Source organism: Fukomys damarensis, unplaced genomic scaffold, assembly GCF_012274545.1.
Source record: "Fukomys damarensis isolate Sample0158 unplaced genomic scaffold, DMR_v1.0_HiC HiC_scaffold_21, whole genome shotgun sequence".
NCBI lineage: Eukaryota > Metazoa > Chordata > Mammalia > Rodentia > Bathyergidae > Fukomys > Fukomys damarensis.
In genome coordinates this window covers 7688865-7711030 of record NW_022900933.1, presented here as the reverse complement: position 1 = coordinate 7711030, position 22166 = coordinate 7688865, and the positions used below count along the sequence as shown (strand labels likewise).

The following is a 22166-nucleotide window of genomic DNA, read 5'->3' as shown; positions in this document are numbered from 1 at the left end:
GAGGGGTCGCCCTGGGCGGAAATGGGTGGAGCGTCACTATTCTTACCGATGTTTTACAGCGGGAACAGTGGGATCCTTAAGACCAATCTGACTGATCTGCTTCTGCACATCTTGAATATTTTTGAAGAGCTCGTTATTTTTGGAGCTACAGGCCTCTAGGAGTCTGTTCTCCTCAGCGAGTTCCCACTGTGAGCCAGGGCCCCATGTGTCTAGTAACTTTGTGGACACAGCATCCACAAGTTTTTCACAAGTGGTGTCTTCGCCTTGTCCGGTGTCTTTCAAGGTTGCACCAAGCATCTTCAAGCGCTCATCCAGCTGTCCAGCCCTGTCTTTCATCAGCTGAATTTCTCCTTCTGCATCTGTTCCTGTTAAAGTATTTCTTGGCGCCCCCTGCACATTTGAGGCTGACTGGTCCATGACAAGCTCCTCAGGAGGCTTCAGGGCTCCTAGAGAAGACAAAAGCTCCTCTAGAGCAGCCAGGGCCTCTTGACTCATCTGCGCCCTGTGGCTGATTTGCTCAAGCTGAGTTCTGCATCTCAGTAGAATGTTTTGCGCGGTGCACCCGTCATCGGGGTGTAATCCCTTCCAGACAAAGTTGCCTGGCTTTTCTAAATCAGCACATATTGTGATCTGTTTTGCAATGGAATCCTGGATATTCTAAAACAAAAAAGTTAAAAACTTGAAGAGACTAAAAGAAAACTACCAGTCAGAAATTAATGTCAATCACAAGACTAGATCTGATCTAGGAAAATGCTTCTGAGATTAACCAAAGCTGAGCTTTAACATAGGAAACGTTTTTAATTACAAATGATGAGACAGCCCATTTCACATCCCTCCTGATGTTTCAACCCCCAAAAGAAAACAAGTATACAAACCTATTGCTACAAAGCAAACAGAGATAACAGTTGAGAGAACAGTGACACGATCTAAAAATTACTTTTAAGACAGAATCTGGAATAAATATAAAACACGCCAACTTAAGCCAATGAATCTAACACGGTATCTAGGAATTCAGTCATTGAGGAAGGCGTATTCAAAGAAAATATCCTGGTATTTACTCCATGGCACCTACCATCAAAGTTACAAGGACTTGGAGACTTGAGAAATGAATAACAAGTTGATAAACTATTGAAGATTTTTGTGTCACGGCTATATTTTAAGTCTACATTACAATAAATAATGAAAAATACATAACCATCTATAAATCCCTGATTACTCTGCCAATACACTGGGAGGAACGATTTACCCTCAGGTTTTGGTGAATGCCATCGGCGTCCATGAGATGGAATTCCTGGACAGCCACCTCCCTGAGGCCCAGGTCCAAGCCACACAGGAGTAGCAACTCCTTCTCCACGGGCATCACAACCTGTAGGGCCCGCTCTAGGGATTCCATTCTGGGTGAAAGATAAGCCAGACATGAGGGGAAATGAAAGCAGGAAAATATCCTACAAAAACACACAAACGCCATTACGTGACCACAAACAGGAAAGAATGACCCAGAGAAAACATCCATAATGCCATGTACGGATCCCATTAAACCAAATCCACACATCTGAAACACCAAACGTATTCTTTCTCTTCTTTAATTTGTCCACTGATTCATGCATTCAACAAACATGCATTTAGTAAGAGATCTTGCTTAGCTATGCATTCCCTTGGCCCTAGCCAATTCCAACTCAGTGTTACTGTTTCAATATTCTTGTCAATGATTTCTCTTTCACTCTAAAACATGTTCTGATATCCAAGGAGTACAATTAATTAAATGGAAATAACAGAACGGAAGGGTCGAGGATTTAGCTCAGTGGTCACTGGCCTGACTCGCAAGCTCAAGGTTCTGAGTTTGATCCCCAGTACCGAAAAAACAGCAACAAGAGCATGGACAACTGTTCTTAAACATACTAACCAATACCTTCCCTTTTGAAATTTAAATATTGAATGTAATTTAGCTTTGATTTGATGACAAAAAAAAAATCATAATTATATTACAACTAAGGAATAATTTATATTTCCATTTATAAGTATTACTCCACATTACAGGTTTCAAATAACAGGCTCTACAGATAAAAAAAACCAAACAAACAAAAACCTGAAATGTGTGACTGTGGCTAAAGTTACAGACTTTGAGGCTCAGTTGCTTCCTATGTAGAATGGGGACGAGTGCTGGGGACACATATGCGATGCACATCTTACTAACGCGGATTAACAACAGCACTTTTACTTCAGAGATGAAGAAATAGCTTCTCACCGACAGCTTACGCGACTTAGCCAAATGCACGCCCAAGGACAGACAGTGGGGAGAGCAGGACCCTGGAACGGGGAGCCCTTAAGATCCACCGCAATCTCTGGCCACCAGTACGGCCTGGATGTCTGCCACACCCTGTCTGCGTGCATGTTTTCTCACTGGTGAAGTGACAGTCATGGTGGCTATAGTTTGGATTGACACCCAAAGGCCCATCACTTACAGGATTTGTCTTCAGGTTGGTGCAACTGGAAGCCATGCACCTCCGAGGAGGAGGGTCGAGGGGACTTGGAACCCCTTTTCTCTCTGCTCCTCCACTGCCAGGAAACGAAGAGACCTCCTCCACCACGCACCCCCACCAGGCGTACAGCGCCACCTCAGTCCCAGGGCAACAGACCCAGGGCACCTGGGCTGAAACCACTGACACCGTGAGCTACAGCAAATCTTCTCCCTTCTGAAGGTGACTTAGGCTCAGGTATTTTTTTTTATAGCAACAGACAGCTGGGCTAACGCAATGATGTTAGCCTGTCTTGATAACTAAACAAAATAGCATACTTAGTGTAGTAATCGTTTTGTTTAAGATGATTTTTAAAAATTGAGGAGATGCATTAAATTCATGGTAGATCTCAGAATCATACCTGGCCTTAAGCAGCATTCGAAAGTCGCTTTCTTTTCCCTTTAATGTATCTCTTGCCTTAACTATGACAGGCTTCTCCAGGTGGCTTGGAAGACTTTCTAATTTCAACGAGGTGATTTCAAACTCTTTCCAGCAAGCATCAGTTTCATTTTTTAGGAGCTAGTGAAACATAAATTAATATATCAACCAGTAAATTAATAAGCACAATTATTCTTCTATTCTTACAAAGCGAGACACTCACTACTGCAGGAGGAACCAGAATGTTTCATGTGAAAATGTGTTTTAAATTATTTTCTAAACATCTACAAATGAACTATCCTAGAGGGAAGAACAATATTAACTGTGCTCTCAAAAGACCCATTCAGTAAAGGAAGGGAGTTGACAATACGGCTTTCAAAGGAACCCCAAATGCCTTTCCCCTTACTATACACAGAACACATTCAGAAAGATACACAGCTATGAGGAACAGATACTCTGTTTCCTCTACTAGTAAATCTGCTACCTTCTACATTAAAAAGAAAACTGTAGTGAAGGTTTCATTTCACAAATAAGCAGCCGATGAAAATACTTTACGAGGTACAGTATGGTGGATGTGAAAGACTAATGACTGGACTTTTGCTTTAAGAGTGAAAGTCTTGGACTTTCCTGCCCCATGCAGTAAAGCAAGTTTTATATACACGGCCCAGGTATTTGCCTAACCTTTTCTTATATAAATTTAAATATTTTACAAAAAAAGGTGTTTTCCTCTCCAAACATAAACTTGAGTAAAATACAGATTATCCACCTACGAGGTTGTTTTCTTCACTAAAATATAAATGCTGCTAGGAAGGGTAAATGTCTTTTACCCACTGGAGGTCACAGAAGTCTGCCCTGCACTGTCTGGAGGTCAGTAAGACACATAAGAAGTGAGTGACATTAATTTATGCTTATAACAAAACATCTACAATTCTACACTATTCTAATGTCTTATTTTAAGGCACTGCATAAGAACACTAGTGAGGGATCAACAGAATTATCTGCTCTTCACTTCTCCAAAGTATAATATAGTTTCCCTAATCAACTCAATATTCAGTCAGTGGGGAAAGGTCTCGAGATAGTTTCTGAGTCGGGAGGAAAACATGCTAAATCTATCACTTGAACATCAGGGATTTTAAACACATAAAACTGGCTTATTCAGGGGAATAGAGCATGACTGAGAGCTGGCTGAAGGAAGTGAAGGAATCTGGAAAATGTGGGTGCACACTGCAGGACCCACACTGGGCCCTCTTCACCTGATGGATGGGCTCCCCCATGAAGGTTCACTAATGCACTCAGAAACCCATGCAGTAAGACCATTACGCTGCTAATCTTCCAAATAACTCAGGAATTTGTTTGTAAAGCTTATGATGTGTGTGCCCACCACTGACTGACTGTCATTTCTGTACCAACAGAGTCAAAGGCTATTGCATTCTAGGAGGACGATTCATCGTTCCCTCCACCGCCTGCCCGCATCGCCCGTATCAGACAGTCAGTCCACAGACGACACAAATTACAGCAACTCTCGACGATGTGAGAATTGGGTCGAGACGATGAATGATTGAGACAAATATACAAAGCTACTAGTGTATTAATTTTGGAGCAACACAGGAACAGCCTGAAACTGCCTTCAGATATGTTAGCTTTTAAAAATTTGATACCAGGAATCAAACTTAGGACCTTGGGCTTGCCAGGCAGGAGCAGCACCACTGAGTTACATCCCTGGCTCAAATAAGCTGTTTTTTTTTTTTTTTTATCAGTTTAGCTAAAGTCCTAAACACAATCAAAATCTCTATAAGCCACAGTATCTGGAGTAGCTGATTAGACCATAATCAAAGTCTTTCCTAAACTTGGCACTTGCAAACAAATCACTTTCTGGAACAGGGTGACATTAGGAATGCAACCCAACAAAGAGAATTCTTGTGATACATCCTGCGTATGTCACCTCAACTAAAATAGGCATGTCCACACTCATGGTGGCATTCTTTTTTAATAAAAGAGAAACAACATTTCCAGTAGCTACCTGCAGGTCTTTCAGTTTATCCTGCAGACAAGCACTACTTCTTTCCTTTTCATTAGAGAAATCAGAAGTAATCCTGAATTTGTTGTTTTGCAGGTGTAGTTCAAGAATCTCTTTCTGTGCATCGTATCTGGGGAAAACATGAAATGCAAATGTTAATTTTAAAAATAAGACAAAAAATTTTTATAAGTTACCGTCAATTGTACGTGAAGAAATCCCAGTGAACTTCTGTTTAATTTACCAGACTGTGCATCAAAATTATAATTAAAGAATAAGACTTGTTAAAAAACACGTTCTGAATGATGAAGGATTTTTGGATTTTCCAGATGTTTAAAAAGAGATTACCTCTCTTGCAACTTATTTATAGATGCATTATCATCCTTTTCATCCTTTCTCATAATGCTTTCTTCTTGCTGGGGCTTTAACTCCGAGGCCAGGCTCAAATCCTTAATGGGCTCCGTTGCCTAAGTAAATATGCAAGACAGCAGACACATCACAAACGCACTCACCGCCTGGAAGAGCTACACGCTTTATGTTCAAAGATACAGTGTCACTTCTTTCTATCCCAAACCAAGAGATGACATGATTTCTTTGCAGTTTCTCAGCTCAGAGCAAGACATGTCCATAGGCCACAGGAGATTTATCAGAGTGGGTCTCACCTTCTCACGGGTAAAGGAACACTGCCTGCCTCAAACGCCGCTGCTGAGTGAGCCCTCCTGCCAGTCAGACACAGACAGAAGCCCATCATGCAGGAGCAGGAGCCGGAGCATTTGCTCCAAAAGCAAATGTACCTCATTCCTCTCCTGCATGTGCTATCTGGTGCTCTGGGCACGAGCAGTAAGTGGCAACTTAACTTCAAGAATCTGGGAAATTCACTTCCCAAAGGAAGTGACATACATGACAGCCAGCAGATACACGATACATGAACCAGCTCATCTCAATGAACCAGAAGCATTGGTGCAAAACAAGCCCAGCATCTTCCACCCTCAGAAGCAACTGACACAGAAAAGTCTTCATGGTGGTTCAGTGTGGCGTCTTCCTGAAATAACCACATCCTCAGAGCAAGATTAAGTTATGAGCACTTAACTCATACAGCTCTGGTTCAGTGCATTCTAATTCCTCGAAAGCCAGTCTTCCTTGCATTTTGTTAAGTGGGAATTTTTAGTTGATGTAAACAACCAGATAATTAAAACCAATACTTAAACAAACAGCTAGAAGTGGATTCTGATACACTCGGCCTCTTACACTGACTGTATTTTTACAATATGTTATCTACCTCTAATGCCTTTTCAGCTAGCGGCTGATCATCTGATTTTGCACACGGTGCCTCACTGTGGGAATCCTTTCCACCGCTCTCAGTTGTGATCACAGTCCCCCTGGGAAGAAATCAAGACCACATCTCAAAACAGTGAGAATAATGCGAACTGAAAGAGAAAGCACAAAGCTTAATGCCATTTGATGGGGCAGACGGCGTCATCTAGCAACCCCCAAGCATGGCTATTCTCATCAAGTACTGACTGGGCTTCTGATGAACTCCCCGCAGGGCTCTGCAATGTCATGAGAATCTCAGAAGCGCTCTTCAGAAGCCTTTCTCTCTTCTGTCCATAATCTCGGAGCGCTCTCTTCACTTCCTGTTGCCTCTCCTGCGAAGCCAGCTCTTCACACAGCACCCTCAGGACACTGATGTGGTGATTGAGCTCGTGCACAATGCCGTCCTCAGAAAAGCAAGCCTAACGGGACACAACAGGTGACGGGCTTCAGGTGAGAGTCAGTTACTACACACACACACACACACACACACAAGCAGAAATTCCCAGGTGAGTGTGACTTGAATAATACATTCTTTCGTTGTCCGTTACTGTGGTCCTCATGGTACGATACAAAGGACGCTGCATGTGGCAGGACAAGGACACACCCTCTAACTCCGAGGGGAAGACACAGGACGGACACTAATGGAGTCTCCTGGGCCAGGCTCTGCAGGAACCGAGTGACCTGCCCTGGGCATCGTGGGGAGCGCGTGACTTAAGATCTGTGGCTCAAAAGGCTAATTCCAACCCAATCAAAATATGGACAGCCAGGGCCAGGTATTTAGCTCAGTGGTTCCAGCGACTGCCTCTGAAGCACAAGGGCCTGAGTTTGATCTCCGGTACCAAAAAAAAAGAATATAAACAAAATATGGACAGCCAAAAGTACAGAGGGCCAGAAAGCACACAAAAAATGCAAATTAAAACATATTGAGAACCTTACTCCAAAAAGAACAGCCATCATCAAGAAATCAAATAAATGCTGGCAAGGCTGGGGAGCAGGAAGAGACACACTGTGAAAACAGAAGAAAACTAGAAAATCTGTGAGGCCACTAAAAAGAACTCTCCTCCCAACCTGTGTGAAAAGCCTCACGCTGAGAGAGCCGCAGCAGCGGACACTTAAAAAGAAATGAAAAGATGGCCAGCCCTACCAAATCCGTAAAAGCAGCCAAACAGGACGGAGGTCTGCCCACATCGCTCTCTATCCTGATTTGCTCATTTTCAGAAAGTCTGCACCGCTGAGGGTACCATGCCCCCGCAGGTACTTCAGCAGTAATACGTGACACCGTCAGGATGAGGGCTGCAGAAATGCATTCAAGGGGAATCGTGAAACGGCAGCTCCCCACTGATCTCACTGCTGAAGTAAGTAAGGAGCACAGCGGCAGGTGGGGCCTGAGCCACCTCGATAACGACCCTCAGGGACTTAATCCTAGGCTAAAGACCCACACAATCGTTTAACGTAAACTGCACCATGGTGACAAAACTTCCGTGGAAACAGTTGGTTTTACCTCATGTTCCTTGATGAGACCCTTGGTCTTTCCTCTACGAATAAGTTTCTTTTCTTTATTTATTTGCTTTTCAAGTTTTGAAATAATGTCATTAAGCTTTCCTTTTTCAATGTCTATTTTTACTTGTTGAATATACAAAGAAATTTCATGATGAAGAGACTGAAAAAAACAAAAACAGAAATACATTAATCATGGGAACAGAATACACTGAAAACCTTGTGTAGAAACAACACAAATATCTGTAGTAACCAAAAGAACGAACTGGAGCTTAAACAATATTTTTATTCATCCATGTATCTTTGAAGAGAATGTTTTAAAATATCCCAGACCATTAACATTTTTAAAATTTTAGATTCTAACTAAAAAAAGTATAAGCCAGGCATGATAGCACATGCTATCCCAGCACTCGCGAGACTGAAGCAGGAGGATCACTGTGAGTTCGAGACCAGCCTGGGCTACATAGTGAGTTCCAGGGCAGTCTCAACTACACAGTGAGACCCTGCCTCAAAAAACAAAAACAAAAACAAACAAACAAACAGTACTGTTTTGCTATGAAAGACACTGTTAAGATTGTGAAAGACAAGCTACAGACTTGGAGAAAACACGTAACTAAGGCTAAGGAGACATAAAAAAATCCTGGATGGGATCCTGGAACAGACAGAGGGGAAAGTGTGGGGCTCTGAAAAAAGCACAGGCTTTAGTTAATAATAATGTATCAATGTAGGGCACGATGGTACAGGCCTGGAATCTCAACTATTTGGGAGGCTGAAAAAAACAGAGGGCTGCAAGTTCAAGACCGGCCTGAGCAATTTGGCAAGAGTCAATCTCAAAATAAAAAAATAGGACTATAATGTAGCTCAGTGGGGAAAGAGTTACTTAGCATCCACAGGCCCTGGTTCAATCCCCAGTATAAAACAACAAAAATCCCTACTGGCCCAGCCCACTACACCAATGGAAGGTGTTAATGGTAGTGGAGCTCAGGCCTGGGGCAACTGGAACTCTCTGAACTACCTTGGCAATAATTCTTTAAATCTAAAACTTTTTTAAAATTTAAAATTTAATTTTGAGATGTGTTTTAGGAGAACCTTTAACAGTAGTTATTCAATTCAATTACATCCATATATGTGCAGTTTTCCTGAGAGATTGGGCCCAGGACCCTCTTTCCTCTGTACCCATAAATACAAACATAAGGATGCTCAAGTCCTTACATAAAATGGCATAGCATTCGCATAGAACCCACGAACCTCCTTCTGTATACTTTAGACCATCTCCGGAGTACTTGGAATACCTAATGTAAGTACACACTGCGTAAGTAGTTGTTACAGTATATTATGGAATAAACAGGCCACATTCAGTACAGATGAAGTTTTTTTCTCAAATACTTTTTGATCAGCAGCCGAATGACCCACAGGATGTAGAACCCACACCGGAAGACAGGCACACATACACGTTTTTAACACTAATTACCGCTTATTGAAAACAATCTCTGTAACAGATGCTTTATATAAATCTTTGCAACAATCCTGCCAACTGGGTTATGTTATTCCCATTTTATCACTGAAGTTCCTAAAAGTTAAGTAACTTGTCCGAGCACAGGTTTGCCTGCCCGCAAAGCCCACACCTGTTTCACTATGAAATTCTGTACATGTACATGGGTCAAGATGTTGTCTCAGTCCACATGCAACCAGGACAGCAGAACACACTAAATATTTCATTCTGAGAACATTAAGCGCAGGGAGTTATCACACCAGGGGTGAAAGCTCAGAGGGGTCAATCAGAAGACAGACAGGCATCCAGAGAAAAGTATGCATCAGAAGCTGGGGCTCTGGGATAAGAGAGCTTCTGCCAGAAAAGTGCCCAAAAGAGGGAGGAAAAACACCTCAGGCTCTCCCTCTCTCCCTCCAGGTGCTCTGCAATTTTGATGGTGCTGTCACAGACTGAAGGCAGACCCGAGCCAGCCGACGCAGACCTGGGACCAGCCCCTGCTGGGGTCACCCGCCTGTAACAGAGTAGATGTCCAAGTCCAGGCTCAGCCCCGGAAGCGCATGTGTGTCCTACCTCCCACTTGACACAGGCCTCTCTGCTCTTCTCTTCCAGAGACAGCTGTGCGTCCTCAGGAACCGTAGGCTTCAGTTCTTCAACAGCTTTCAAGTACTTGGCCAGACTATTGGCATTAGAAACTTTTAGTGCTTCCTGGGGGGAAAAAATGCAAACAAGAACATGGACATTTCATTACGCTTTCAAGTCCTCCAAACCACTTTGGTAGGTCTGTGACAGGAGGAACCAGAAGGGACTCTGACAACTACTGCAAGAAGTACAGGAGATATCTCTTTGTACAGTGAGGTTGATGTTCCTTTTGCATCTCTTTAATTCTTTTGAAAAGAATTACGATTTTCTTTTTTTTTTTTTTTGTATTAGGAATCTGGGGATCGAACTTGGAACCTTGTGCCTGTGAAGCAGGCAGCGGAACAGCTGAGCTAAATCCCCGGCCCAACGATTTATTCTTTAAATATAGTTATATACTTGGTATCGTCATGATATTCACAATAACCTGTTGCTTTCTGATAAATAATTAAAAGGCTTACTGTCTAAAAGTAAGAGACAATGGCAACTGTCTAAAACCTCGTTAAGTTTTTAGGTATCGGGCAGCCAAGTGTACTTCCCAAGAAATAGAATATGAAGAGTACATCAGTGTGTGTTACAGGTTAGCACTGCAATAAGAGTTTATGGTGAGCTTTATATGGCAAATATTTACTATCACGTACAATCATTGTTATGCTGAAAGGAGACCACACTACCTTTTTATCAATTCAAAGTTTTGCCCAAGGCCAACCACATGGACCCTCCTGCCACAGGGCAGGAGCAGCAGTGGACAGGGATGGGGCTGGCCTTGCCAGGAAGGTGTCCGCCCCTTGCCTGGCAGGCTCTGTGAGAGCAAAACTCGGGCTAGACCAGAACGAAAAACAGTTTGAGACCTGTGGAAAGAACAGGAAACCGACAGGAGAGTGAAGAGGGAAGAAATCCTGGAGGGGAAGGCAGTAAGCAGTCTGAGGGTTCGTTTACTCACGCACTACCTCATGAGGCGCCTGCTACAGGGAGGCACAGTGCTGAACTAGGGAGCCCTCCTCCAAGGCTTCTTTGCTAATTGCTAGATTACGACCTGGGAAAGACCCTGGGCCCAAGAGCTAGCAGGGACCTGCGCTGCCTGGGCAGCCATGGAGAAACAGCTTTACAGCACAGTCTTGCTTCTGCTGGGAAAGTGCATCCACTTCACTAAATGCCAGAGGCCAAAAGGAAGAATTCCAAGAGCCAGGCGGGCAGGGAGAAATGAAGCCCAAGACCTGACATGTAGCTCTTCTCTCTGTGACACAAGGGGCCGAGGAACCACTGAAGTTTTTGTCTACCTTTGTTTGGCAGACGAAATCTACCCTCCTGACATTGAGCCTCATGATAATTTTAAAAACATCTCCCTCTTCAGGTCAATTCTGCCTGCTTAGTAACTTGGAGTAAAAGCAGGAAGAAAAAAAAAAAAAAAAGACAGCTAGTGGCTGGCAAATTTCAGAGGGTCAAGCCAGCGTTAAGTTTTAGGGTCACAGGGAAAGCAATTCTGAAATGGCTGAAACAGGGACCAGTGTGGTTAATAGTCCAGGAAGGCAGAACAAGGTCGAGGCCGGGAAGAGAACTAGATGGAGGCATGGTGAAAATAAAGACAGGCTCCTGCAAGGCGCCTTTCCCCACAGAGGGCGGGAGCAGCAGGCCCGCCAGGACTGGCTTGGTGCGTCTTCTGCCTATCTTAGCGCATCAAATGCCTCGTTTGATGTACGTAGCTTGTCTGAAGCAAACACTGACAGTGCTCGATGCTGAACTAGCGAATGAGCAAAGACCACGTATTCCTTCATCCCACAATGTTCTAGCCTGGAGATCCTATTTTCCCTTTGCTTCAAATCATCCCCAAGCATTTCCCATCATGTGAAAAATAGTGCATTTACATTAATCAGGTTAGTTACGTCTTAAGACGTTGCTGTTATCTATGAAACCTGGGGAAAAAACAACTGGGAAACTATCTCTGGACAAAACAACATATGGAGTTACTGACTTACAGCTAAGTCTATACCCACGAATACATTACCAAAGCATTTTAATAATAATCGTATTTTTATACATTCAAAGGATTTCCACTGTACAAGGTGCCTTCACAAACCTTATTTTCATGGAAAGCCTCACAGCCAACCTGGCAGCTGGATAGTGCTGGAATTATGATGCCCATCTTACAGATAAAAAAGCCAGAGAAATTAAATTCTTCCTCCATGTCAAAGTGAGTCACGCTCTTTACACTATCACCAAGAACATCCAAGCCGCTGGGTGATAAAATTTGCATTAAAATATGCTTTGCTCTAACGTTGACTTCCATTAGCCTCAGGGGAACAATGTAAAAAATGGGGAGAGTTTTTTTCCAGTTACGGTAACTTTGTATATAATTACAACGACGGAAACACTGAGTAATGATAAATACCCTCCGCACAGACAGTGAAAGGATTCCTACCTTGTATTTGGAGATGAGTCCACCGGGGCTCTGTTTTTGTGCAAGTAACTGTTCAGCTGTCCTCATGCACAACTCCAGCTCCTTCTGGGACTCCTCCACCTTCCGCCTGCTGTCTGACTCTGGTGACAGAACAACGGACTTCAACGCTGCAGCAAGTTTTACCATGGTGATCTGTAAAGACAACAAAACAAAAGAAAACAAAAAGCTCAAAATTGGCCCAACTTCTTAGTACATTTATAAGCTACCAAATGTTTTCTTCCAGTAGAAATTTGTATTTTTCCAGAAAACATAAGCATATCTAATTTATTATGCTTTTATCTTCAATATGCTCTAAATTATTGTTGTTGTTGTTGTTGTTGTTGTTGTTGTTATTATTATTTTTGGTACCGGGGATCGAACTCAGGACCCTGTGCTTGTGAGGCAGGTGATGGCACCACTGAGTTAAATCCCCCGCCCTGCTCTGAATTATTTTTAAAAATATTATAAAACATTGTTTTCTTCCAGTAGAAATTTGTATTTTTCCAGAAAACATAAGCATATCTAATTTATTATGCTTTTATCTTCAATATGCTCTAAATTATTATTGTTGTTGTTGTTGTTGTTGTTGTTGTTGTTGTTGTTGTTATTATTATTTTTGGTACCGGGGATCGAACTCAGGACCCTGTGCTTGTGAGGCAGGTGATGGCACCACTGAGTTAAATCCCCCGCCCTGCTCTGAATTATTTTTAAAAATACTTTATAAAACATTTCTAAGCTTTAGGGCCATCTTTCCTCTTCCCCACCCACTAACCACTCTGTTTTAAGAAGTAAGAAATAAATTCACGAAAGACAGTATCAAAGAGGGACCTGGATGTTCTCATTCGCTTCCTGAGTCTTTGCTTGAAGGCCAGCCATGAGGACGTGTTGGAGGGACTCTGAGCCTGAAATATTCTGAACATCCATCTGTAAAGCTTCTTCAGTTCTGGCCAAAAGCTCTGCATACATAGAGCCCTTGGCCATGAGATGCTGTAAGACAAGTTAAAGAGGAATCACAGGAAAACATTCAGATCATGTTAACACATTATCTTAACAATAGCATCAGAAAACGATGAAATGTTAATTACTCATCCAGAAGGAGGGAAATCTGTGCTCTGACAAATGTTACTTTAAAATATTTGAGCTGGGCACAGGGGCACATGCCTGTAATCCCATCTATCCAGAAGACTGAGGTGGGAGAACCGCAAGTTCAAGGGACAGATGCCTAGGTTGTTTAATGAGACCTTGATTCAAAATAAAACAATGGAAGGGCTGAGAGTGTAACTCAGTGATAGAGCACTTGCCTAGCATGTGCAAGACCTTGGGTTGGATGCCCAGTACTATCTGCACGCACACACACACACACACACTGAAATTTTACATTAATACAGTCAGATTCTGACCAACATGGTCTTTTATAGATTATTCCTCATACAGCAAACATGTCGATAAAATAAAGACTAAAATACAGTGTTGACAAAAAGAAAATAAGGTCATAGAATACCAATTAAAATAAAGCTATTCTAAATCAAACTAGGAGGGAAGGGAACCAGTAAATGTTATTAAAGAACATTACATCTAGAAAATGATCTTTTTTCAAACTATGCCTTGTGCAAGATTAGCATGGCAGAACAGAAGCCAGCAGTAAATTACAGCTTCTTTTAGACCTAGAGTCAACACTCCTACAAAACACCTACTTAACAAAGAGAGAGAGAAAAAGAGTTGTGGGCATCAGGAAAGACCTGATAGGAAAGCGAAAAGTCATGAGAATAAGAGAAAGGAAGGGAGCAGTCTGGAGTGCTAACTGCAGTTACCAGGCAGAGGGCCTGACGCCACAAACACAGCTTCAGAAGAGGGCTGGACAGCGAGACGCTCAAGGGCTGGATTCAGCTCAGTGGTTCTGCCGCCTGCCTCACAAATGGGTAGTCCCGAGGTCAATCCCTGGTAACAAAACAAAAAGACTCTCTTGCCAGGCATGGTGGCACACGCCTATAATCCCAGCTTGGGATTGCTCGAGAGGCTGAGATAGAAGGATTGCTGTGCGTTCAAGCCTGAACTACATAGTGAGTTCCAAGTCAGTCTCAAATTCATAGTGAGACCCTGTCTCAAAAACAATAACAGCAACAAAAAACAAAACAAAAAGATTCTCAAAGGACAGTAGAGGAGATACTCATCCCAGCAGGTGCATAAATCTTAACATTAAAGGGCTGTTTTAAAAACGTGGTGTGTGTTTAAATACAAAAACAGGTTATTATACCAAGCCGGGCATGGTGGTGCCTACCTATAATCAATCCTAGCTCCTGGGAAGCTGAAACAGGAGGATCGCCACAAGTTTGAGGCCAGCCTAGACTACATAGTGAGTTCAAGGCCAGCCTGAGCTACACAGCAAGATCCTGTCTCCAAAAAAAAAAAGTGATCACACTATAAAAAGCACATTGCTATTAATCCCCCTCAAAACACAGCCCCTAACTGCAGACACCAGTCCCGTCACCCTTGCCACTTGCTGAAGCAGTTCTAGAAGTCCTCTTTTGCGAGTGTCTATTTTATTTTATTTCTTTTTTGGTACCGGGGATCGAACTCAGGACCTTGCGCTTGCGAGGCAGGCAGCAGAGCCACTGAGCTAAATCCCCAACCCTGAGAGTGTCTTTGTGATGAGCAACAAAACCATGGGGGCTGCTGCTGCCCAGCGCCATCCAGCAGAAAGGCAGGCTCACAAATCATTCCGGAGCGTCCTCACCCACCCAGTGCAGCACACCTGCTATGGTGTGACTTCTGGTTCTTCCCCAAAGTCAAAATGACCGTGAGGCATTCTGAATCAATTCGGGACACCAAGACAGCCACAACAGTGCAGCTGAAGACACTCATGAAAGAGGCCTTTCAGAACTGCCTCAGAACGTGGTTAGGACTGATAAGTATGTTTGAATTAAGGGAAGTATTCTGAGATGGATTCATAGCAATGTGTGTTTTACTGGAATACAGCTTTTAAATTTTAGCATTCACTGTAGTTCCCAATCATACATCATTGGAACACAAGAAATTTTAAAAAAATCAAGGCAACAAAATTCCTTCGAATTTCCATAATTCATTAGTAACTGAATGTAAAATGTGAAAATGGATGAATGGCAGGTAGAATTCAAAAGAACTGATATATAAAATGATAAATAACTTTAAGGGAGATATAAATAAGCAGCTTCATGAAATAAGGAACACAATGCAGGATGTGAAAGGGCCACTCAACAAAGAGATAAAGATGCAGAAGAACTAAACAGAAATCCTGAACATAGTAAGCACAGTAAGGCAATCAAAAACTCGGGAAAGTCTCACCAACATACAGGACCAAGCAGAAGACAGAATTTCAGAGCCTGAAGATAAGGCGGAGGAACTACTACATGCAGATACTAAGAAAGGGAAACAAAAAACAAAAAATGTAAATTATAGACAAAAAAGAACTCTGGGACATGGTTAAAAAACTAAACTTAAAAAATTTTGGTGTAGCAGAGGGAACCAAGGTTCAAACTCATGGGATAGAAAATCTACTTAATGAAATAACAGAAAGCTTCCCAAGCCTTGGGAGAGATGTGGACATCCTGTACAGAAGGCATTCACAACCTCACTCAGGTACAACAGAAAATGATCATATTACAACCAAAATGGCAAACGTACAGAACAAGGAAAGAACATGTGAAACAGCAAGGGAGAAACACCCAATAACTTCCATAGACAAACCCATCAGAACAACTTGGTACTTCTCTGCAGAAACCCTCAAGGCCAGGAGGGCATGGAAGGATGTATTTCAAGCCCTGAAAGAAAATAACTCCCAAGCTACATTACGATATTCAACAAAGTTGTCCTTCAAAATCCCAGGAGAAACAAAGACCTTCCAAGATAAGCAAAACTAAAATTCATGGCCTTTAAGTCAGCACCACAGAAGATACTCTCTTAAAGGAATCCTACCCACAGAAGAGGAGGAACAGGTAAGTGCTGAGAACTGAGAAGAAAAATCAAACATCTGAAAAACAACAAAATCACGGGAAGTGGTACACACCTTTCCATAATAATGCTGAATGTAAACAGTCCTAATTATCGAAGTAAAGACCGGTTAGATTGGCTCTGAGGGAGTGGGAGGAGTTACTAGAGGCATTGTATTGCTTTGTTTTCTCCTATTTCTTCTGCATCTTTGTTTTCTGTAGTGGGGGTTTGTAGCTTCTTTGACCCAGTGCCCAGTTCTTTGGGAATAAGCCACAGTTCTAAGAGCTTTTCCCAAGCAATCCAGATACTAGCATAGGAGAAGAAGCTGAGAGTACCAGTAGAAGGGTAAATACCACAGGGGGGGGGGGGGGGGAAGTTCAAGTAACTCCCCGGAAGTGTCTACTCCACTGTTTAAAAAGTATTTGAAGATACACTGTTATTCACTTATGCTACTTATGTAGCCTCACTTACTTACTTTCATATTTGTTTCTTCTTTGTAAAAGTATCTTTTGTGCCTAAGGCTTATACTCTTAAGTAACAATTTGGCTATTCTTGGAAGATCAAGATACATAATATATTAGTTTTTGTTATTCCCCTATTATTTTGTTACAAAATTTTATTTTTCTTTTCACAGAAGAGTGATTTTTATATTTCCTTTACAAATACATATTTGCATTACATTAAGATTTAAAAAATGACACAAACCGAAAAATTGGATTTAAAAACAATCCCAGCCACTGCGCTCTTTCTCTTTGGTACCGTGGCCCACTCTCACACTACAGGGTGCCCTCTACTTCTTTTCCTACTTTTACTTGGCCCAAATTCACTGCGCAGAGCCTGTTTCTTTTCCCATTTTAATAAAACTTTGCTGTTTGTATTTGTCTTGACCAATTCTTTGCTGAGGACAAAAAGAACCTAGAAACCACCTCCAGAAGGAGCCTCCAGCACCTAGAACCCAGTAACTTTTGGCTTAGCCAGCTAGAAGAGCAGGTATGGCCCTTACAGCACACTGTTGTGTGTTTGTCTCTAAAATTCACAAAGGTTTTTGTGTGTTTTTCCTTTTGCCTGTCTCCTTCCCCTAAGCTGGGGAATTCAGGAGATTCTTCTCATGGCGACAGGAATTGTTTCCTGCTGTTCTTACCATGTGTGGGGGAAGGAACACAAGGCCTCTGTGTTTTATTTCCAGCTGCAGGAGGCCTCCAGGCCTGCGTGACCTTGCTCTCTCCTTTCCTTCTCTTTCCTACTTTGATCACTCCTTCCGGAGACCAGTCAGTGAAGAAGAGCTAGAGCGCCTATCACTAATCCAGCTGCAGGACAGGCTGTTTGGACAGCACGTGTACGGCCCAGACCCTAGTGTGCTTGTCGACCCCCATCGTTCTGCCCGCCATGACTCTTTGCTGAGCTTTCTCACTCTTTGAGGGAAGTCGGCTGTTAGTAATTTGGTAGCCTGCCTGCGTAGCCACCCACCCCACTTTACTCCTTTCTGTTCTCCAAGTCTCTCCTACACTTTTCTCCTCTTTCTGCCCTTTCTTTCCCAGGGTGCTGTCTTAGTCAGAGCCACGTCTGTTCTCATCATGTGACTGGCTGCCCACTTTAGATCAGCCATGTGGGGTTCTACCATGTTTGTTTCCCTTCCTAGTTTCTTCTAACAGAATGCAGGTAATTGAGAAACACGGGCCTGATGGCCTGAGTAAAACAAAAGAGCAGTCAGTAAAACATAACTCAAGTGACTGCGTGTCTTAGTATTTTTAAGGTCCCCCCACCATCTCTACTGCCTTAAACAAAGTACCAAAGATTTTACTATCAGGGTAAATATAAATGACATTGTTTCTCAAGTGGCTCCACCCTACTGAAGAAGAGCCATCAAGTGGCCCAATACCTGTCTCCCTAAGGAGTTAGTGGGCCCCGGGACAGAGACAAAAAGTCCTCAGCGGGGTTTTCTTCTATCCTTTTACGAAAGATGCTGGTGTCATCATCCCAACTTTAGATAGGGACATCAAAATACCTGATCCTCAAGTGACACTTTGTGGGCTCAAATCGGGTCTCCCCCTTCTACCTGGGACACCATTTCAAGGACCTGAGACCTAGTTAGTTGTCTCTATAGGCCCCAACACAAGCATGAGAAACCTCATCCACATCCCACAGATTCCACTGATTTCACCACAAGGCCAGATCCTTGGGCAACAGGAAAGCTTAAAAAAGGAACAGCTTATCTACTGTTGCAATAGGGTTAGAGTTCAATATGAACTAGGAAATGGTGAGATGGGTGTGGGATGGCAGTTTAAATTATGAGACTATTTATTAGTTAAACTGTTTCTACTTAAAACACAGAAGGTGGAGTGAAATCTCTAAAGTTCAGGCTTTTGTGATCCTTTATCTTGGGAAAAGCCTGGAAACTATGGTATTTAGAGTGGCCCCAAGGAAGAGAGAGAGAGAGAGATCTTTAGAGATCCTTTCCTCAGGTCCCCACCTGTCTCTTAGGGAGATATGGGTCTCTCCCATCCATTTAATGAAGAAACTTCAGATGCCCCCCCATGACCCAATTTCTGGACAAGCCTTTTCTGTGCTCAACAATTACAATATGGAGGGAGGGTCAAAAGAGAAAAGCCATCACCACCGGGAATGCTTTAAACTCACCACATCAACTCAGATAAAACCCAAGGACAGCTGAGGCTCCTGTTTAAGTGCAAGAAGTGGACACTGGGCCCATGACTGAACCAAGACACCGCCTAGGCACTGCTCTGAGTGTCAGGCAGCCAATGTGCCTGACTCATGGCACTGGAGGGTTGAGTGTCCCTGTCCCAGAGAGGGGCTAAGCCAGCCAAAACCTTTGTTTCTTCCTCTGAAGAGGCAAAAAGGAACCTACAGTGCCCCTGTTCACAGATATCACCATCTCCTGTGAGGAACCCTGGATGATGCTGAGTATCATGGGTGGGTCAATTCAATGACTTCATTTTGTTTTGACTTCTCTGGAAAACCCTACTCTAAATCTATAGCCATAGTTGAGGTCAAGAGGAGCCCTAGTCAGAGATCCTTTTACTGCTGTTCTGAAGTACCATTTCAAAGGCCATGAGTTTCTAATTGTCCCACAGTGTCCTACTCCCTTGCTACGAAGAGATTTACTAGCAAAACTCGGGGTCAATTCTCAAATTCAGGCAAAGGTTAAAATGGGTTTCACCTGTTGGGACTAGGCCAGGTCTCCCTGACCTAATTAGCCAACAGGTAGATCCTGCTGCATGGTATAATGGAATACCTGACTGAAGAAAATCCTTCTTCTTCTACATATCACAAGAGAGAGAAATTGCTTTGGGTGTCTTGACCCAAAGGCTAGGACAAGAACTCTGCCCAGCGGCATACTTTTCAAAAGTTAGATGGAGTAGCTACTGAGTGGCCACCCTTCCTCAAAGCAGAAGCAGTTACAGCTATGCTTATGAAGGAAGCTGCAAAATTAACTTTAGTACAAAAACTGGAAGTCCGGATTCTCATCACGTCAGAGTGATTCTTGGGACCAAAGGTCACTTGTGGTTAACAGAGGAAAGGCTTTCCAAGTATCAGGCTATGCTCTTAGATACTCCTGTGGTTATTATAAAAAATGTGCACTACTCTTAATCCTGCCTCTCTGATGCCTAAAAGCCCAGAAGTTAGCCTCTCTTTTGAACAAGTGACTTCTGAGACCTATCCAAGCAGGCAGAACATCAGTGACCTGCCTTTCCAAGGCCCTGAGGAGGTATGATTCACTGATGAAATAGCTTTGTCCAAAAAGGACGCTGAGGGCTGGGAATTTAGCTCAGTGGTTCTGGACCCTACCTCGCAAGGGCCCAAGTTCAATCCCTGGTACCCCCCCAAACAAAGAGACACTGAGCGACTGGGGTTAATATAACTAAACCATGCTAGGTTTCACACACATCAAAAAGGACACTGAAAGGCAAGTCATGCAACTGTTAGTTCACAACAGGTTGCCGAGGTCAATCTCCCTCAGAGACAGACCTCTGTTCAAAGAGCTGAGTTCATAGCTTTTACTTAGGCACTGATATTAGGAAGTGGCAAGAAGCTACATAGCTATATCGACTCCAAATATGCTTTCCTGGTGCTTCATGATTATGCAGCAATCTGAAAGAAGAAGCTTGCTAAGAAGCAATCTATAAAGCTCAAGCAGGAAATTCTACAACTCCTACAGGCAGTCCACCTTCACAAGCAGGTTGCAGTCATGCATTGTAAGGGACATCAAGGAGACACGTCTAAAAGTTTCTTTGGGAACTCAAGAAGCTGATAGGGACACAAGAAAGGAAGCCCTACACCCCCTCAAGACCCTAGCCTTATTCCCAATTCCTGAGCAACTGTTCTGGTCCTTCCTTAAGGGATGCAATGACAAGCTATAAAAATCCTACATGGGAAATGGTCACTAGAATTTCCACAGGACGATAAAGAAGGCCATTCCCGAGAACTTCTGGAATACCTGAGGCTGCTCTCCAGAAAGAGAGACTCCAGCATTGCTCTGGCTGCACAACTAGAATCACTAATGACCCTAATTCACCACAGCTTAAGTGGGCACCTGTATTGAAGCTCCTGTTTTCAGTTGGATCCATTAGGTGGGTAATCTTGCTAAGGCTATGGCTCTCAGGCTCTCAATAATTTATCTAACTTCCCTCTTTTCTGTACTCTGTTCTCCACAAGAACTATGGAAATCTGACCTACTTCGCATATGTGGGGTTTGTGACCCCATCACAATGGTAAAGTTACTTCCATTCTCCCATCAAACAGGCTGCTCAACCATCACTGAATGTTTTCTCATTGTCTCCCAACAGTTTTTTTTTTTCCTTCAACCCAGCCAGTGAGCCACAGCACCCTGAGGTAGTTGGAGAGCACATGGTCCCAAATAGGTAGGGTCTACAGTCCCTTACAGCCGGAAGAAGCTATAGAAGACAGATCTCCACTGCCCTAGACCCCATAAAGAATTAAGGGGATACGTGTCTCAGGGGAAAATGAGACAGGAAAGTAGGGCAAGGCGAAGACTGGCTGGAAAAGGAGACATGAAAAGATGCTGGAACACATGTGCAGAACAGTTAAGTTTCCAAAGCCCTGCATGTGGGCTCCTCGCAAGAACATGGGCACGTTTTTGCCAAAATGGCCTAGACTTCATGTCAGCCCAAGGAGTGGATGATACAGAAAGGCAGCCCATACTGAGTTTTTGCCACTATATTCTCTCTTGCATGGTGGCCCACCCTCATGCTATGGGGTTTACTTCTTTTCCTATTTTTACGTGGCCCAAACTTGCTCTGGAAAGTCTTTTTCTTTTCCTACCTTTAATTAAACTTTGCTACAATTAAAAAAATAAAATAAATAAAAACAATACCCAACTCTCTGCACATGTAAGCAATATATCTCATTAGCAAAATATACACAAACTGAAAGTGAAGAAGATGGAAAAGAATATTCTCTGGAAATGTAATCTGAAAGCAAGCAGGAGTAGCCATAGTCATATGTGACAATGACAGGTACTTCAAGACAAAATCAGTCAGATGAGATGAAGAAGTTACCATGTATCGGTAGAGGGAACCATAATCTATCAAGAAGATATTGGGGGCCAAGAGATTTAGCTCAGTGGTGCCACCGCCTACCTGGGGGGCACAAGGTCCTGAGCACCAAAAACAAACAAACAAAAAACAACAATAGCAGTTTCATCAGGGATTTAGCTCAGTGATGCTGCCGCTTGCCTGGCAAGCACAAGGTCCTGAGTTTGACCCCTGGTACCAAAAATAAACAAATAAATAAATAAATAACAATTCCTAGTATATATGCACCAAACATCAATGTAACTAATTTCATAAAACAACTATTCAATGTAAGAGGATATATAGGACCCAATATTACAATAGTGGGTGATTTGAATACCCTATTCTCACCAATTCATAAGTC

The 22166-nt window shown here is 42.9% G+C and overlaps 1 protein-coding gene across 5 annotated transcripts in view; it reads right to left on the bottom strand.

The window, feature by feature from the left end:
- Syne2 (spectrin repeat containing nuclear envelope protein 2) overlaps window positions 1–22166 on the bottom strand; it is a 310603-nt gene that overhangs the window by 186294 nt on the left and 102143 nt on the right. For all 5 annotated transcript variants that reach the window (XM_010602996.3, XM_010602997.2, XM_010602995.1 and 2 more), the window contains 11 exons: window positions 13113–13271; window positions 12267–12437; window positions 9782–9916; window positions 7724–7882; window positions 6430–6641; window positions 6188–6287; window positions 5257–5375; window positions 4915–5041; window positions 2878–3035; window positions 1247–1394; window positions 47–657 (listed from right to left, as the gene is read on the bottom strand). In XM_010602996.3, the coding sequence (XP_010601298.1) occupies window positions 47–657; window positions 1247–1394; window positions 2878–3035; window positions 4915–5041; window positions 5257–5375; window positions 6188–6287; window positions 6430–6641; window positions 7724–7882; window positions 9782–9916; window positions 12267–12437; window positions 13113–13271 (2099 nt within the window). The remainder of the gene's footprint in view (window positions 1–46; window positions 658–1246; window positions 1395–2877; window positions 3036–4914; window positions 5042–5256; window positions 5376–6187; window positions 6288–6429; window positions 6642–7723; window positions 7883–9781; window positions 9917–12266; window positions 12438–13112; window positions 13272–22166) is intronic.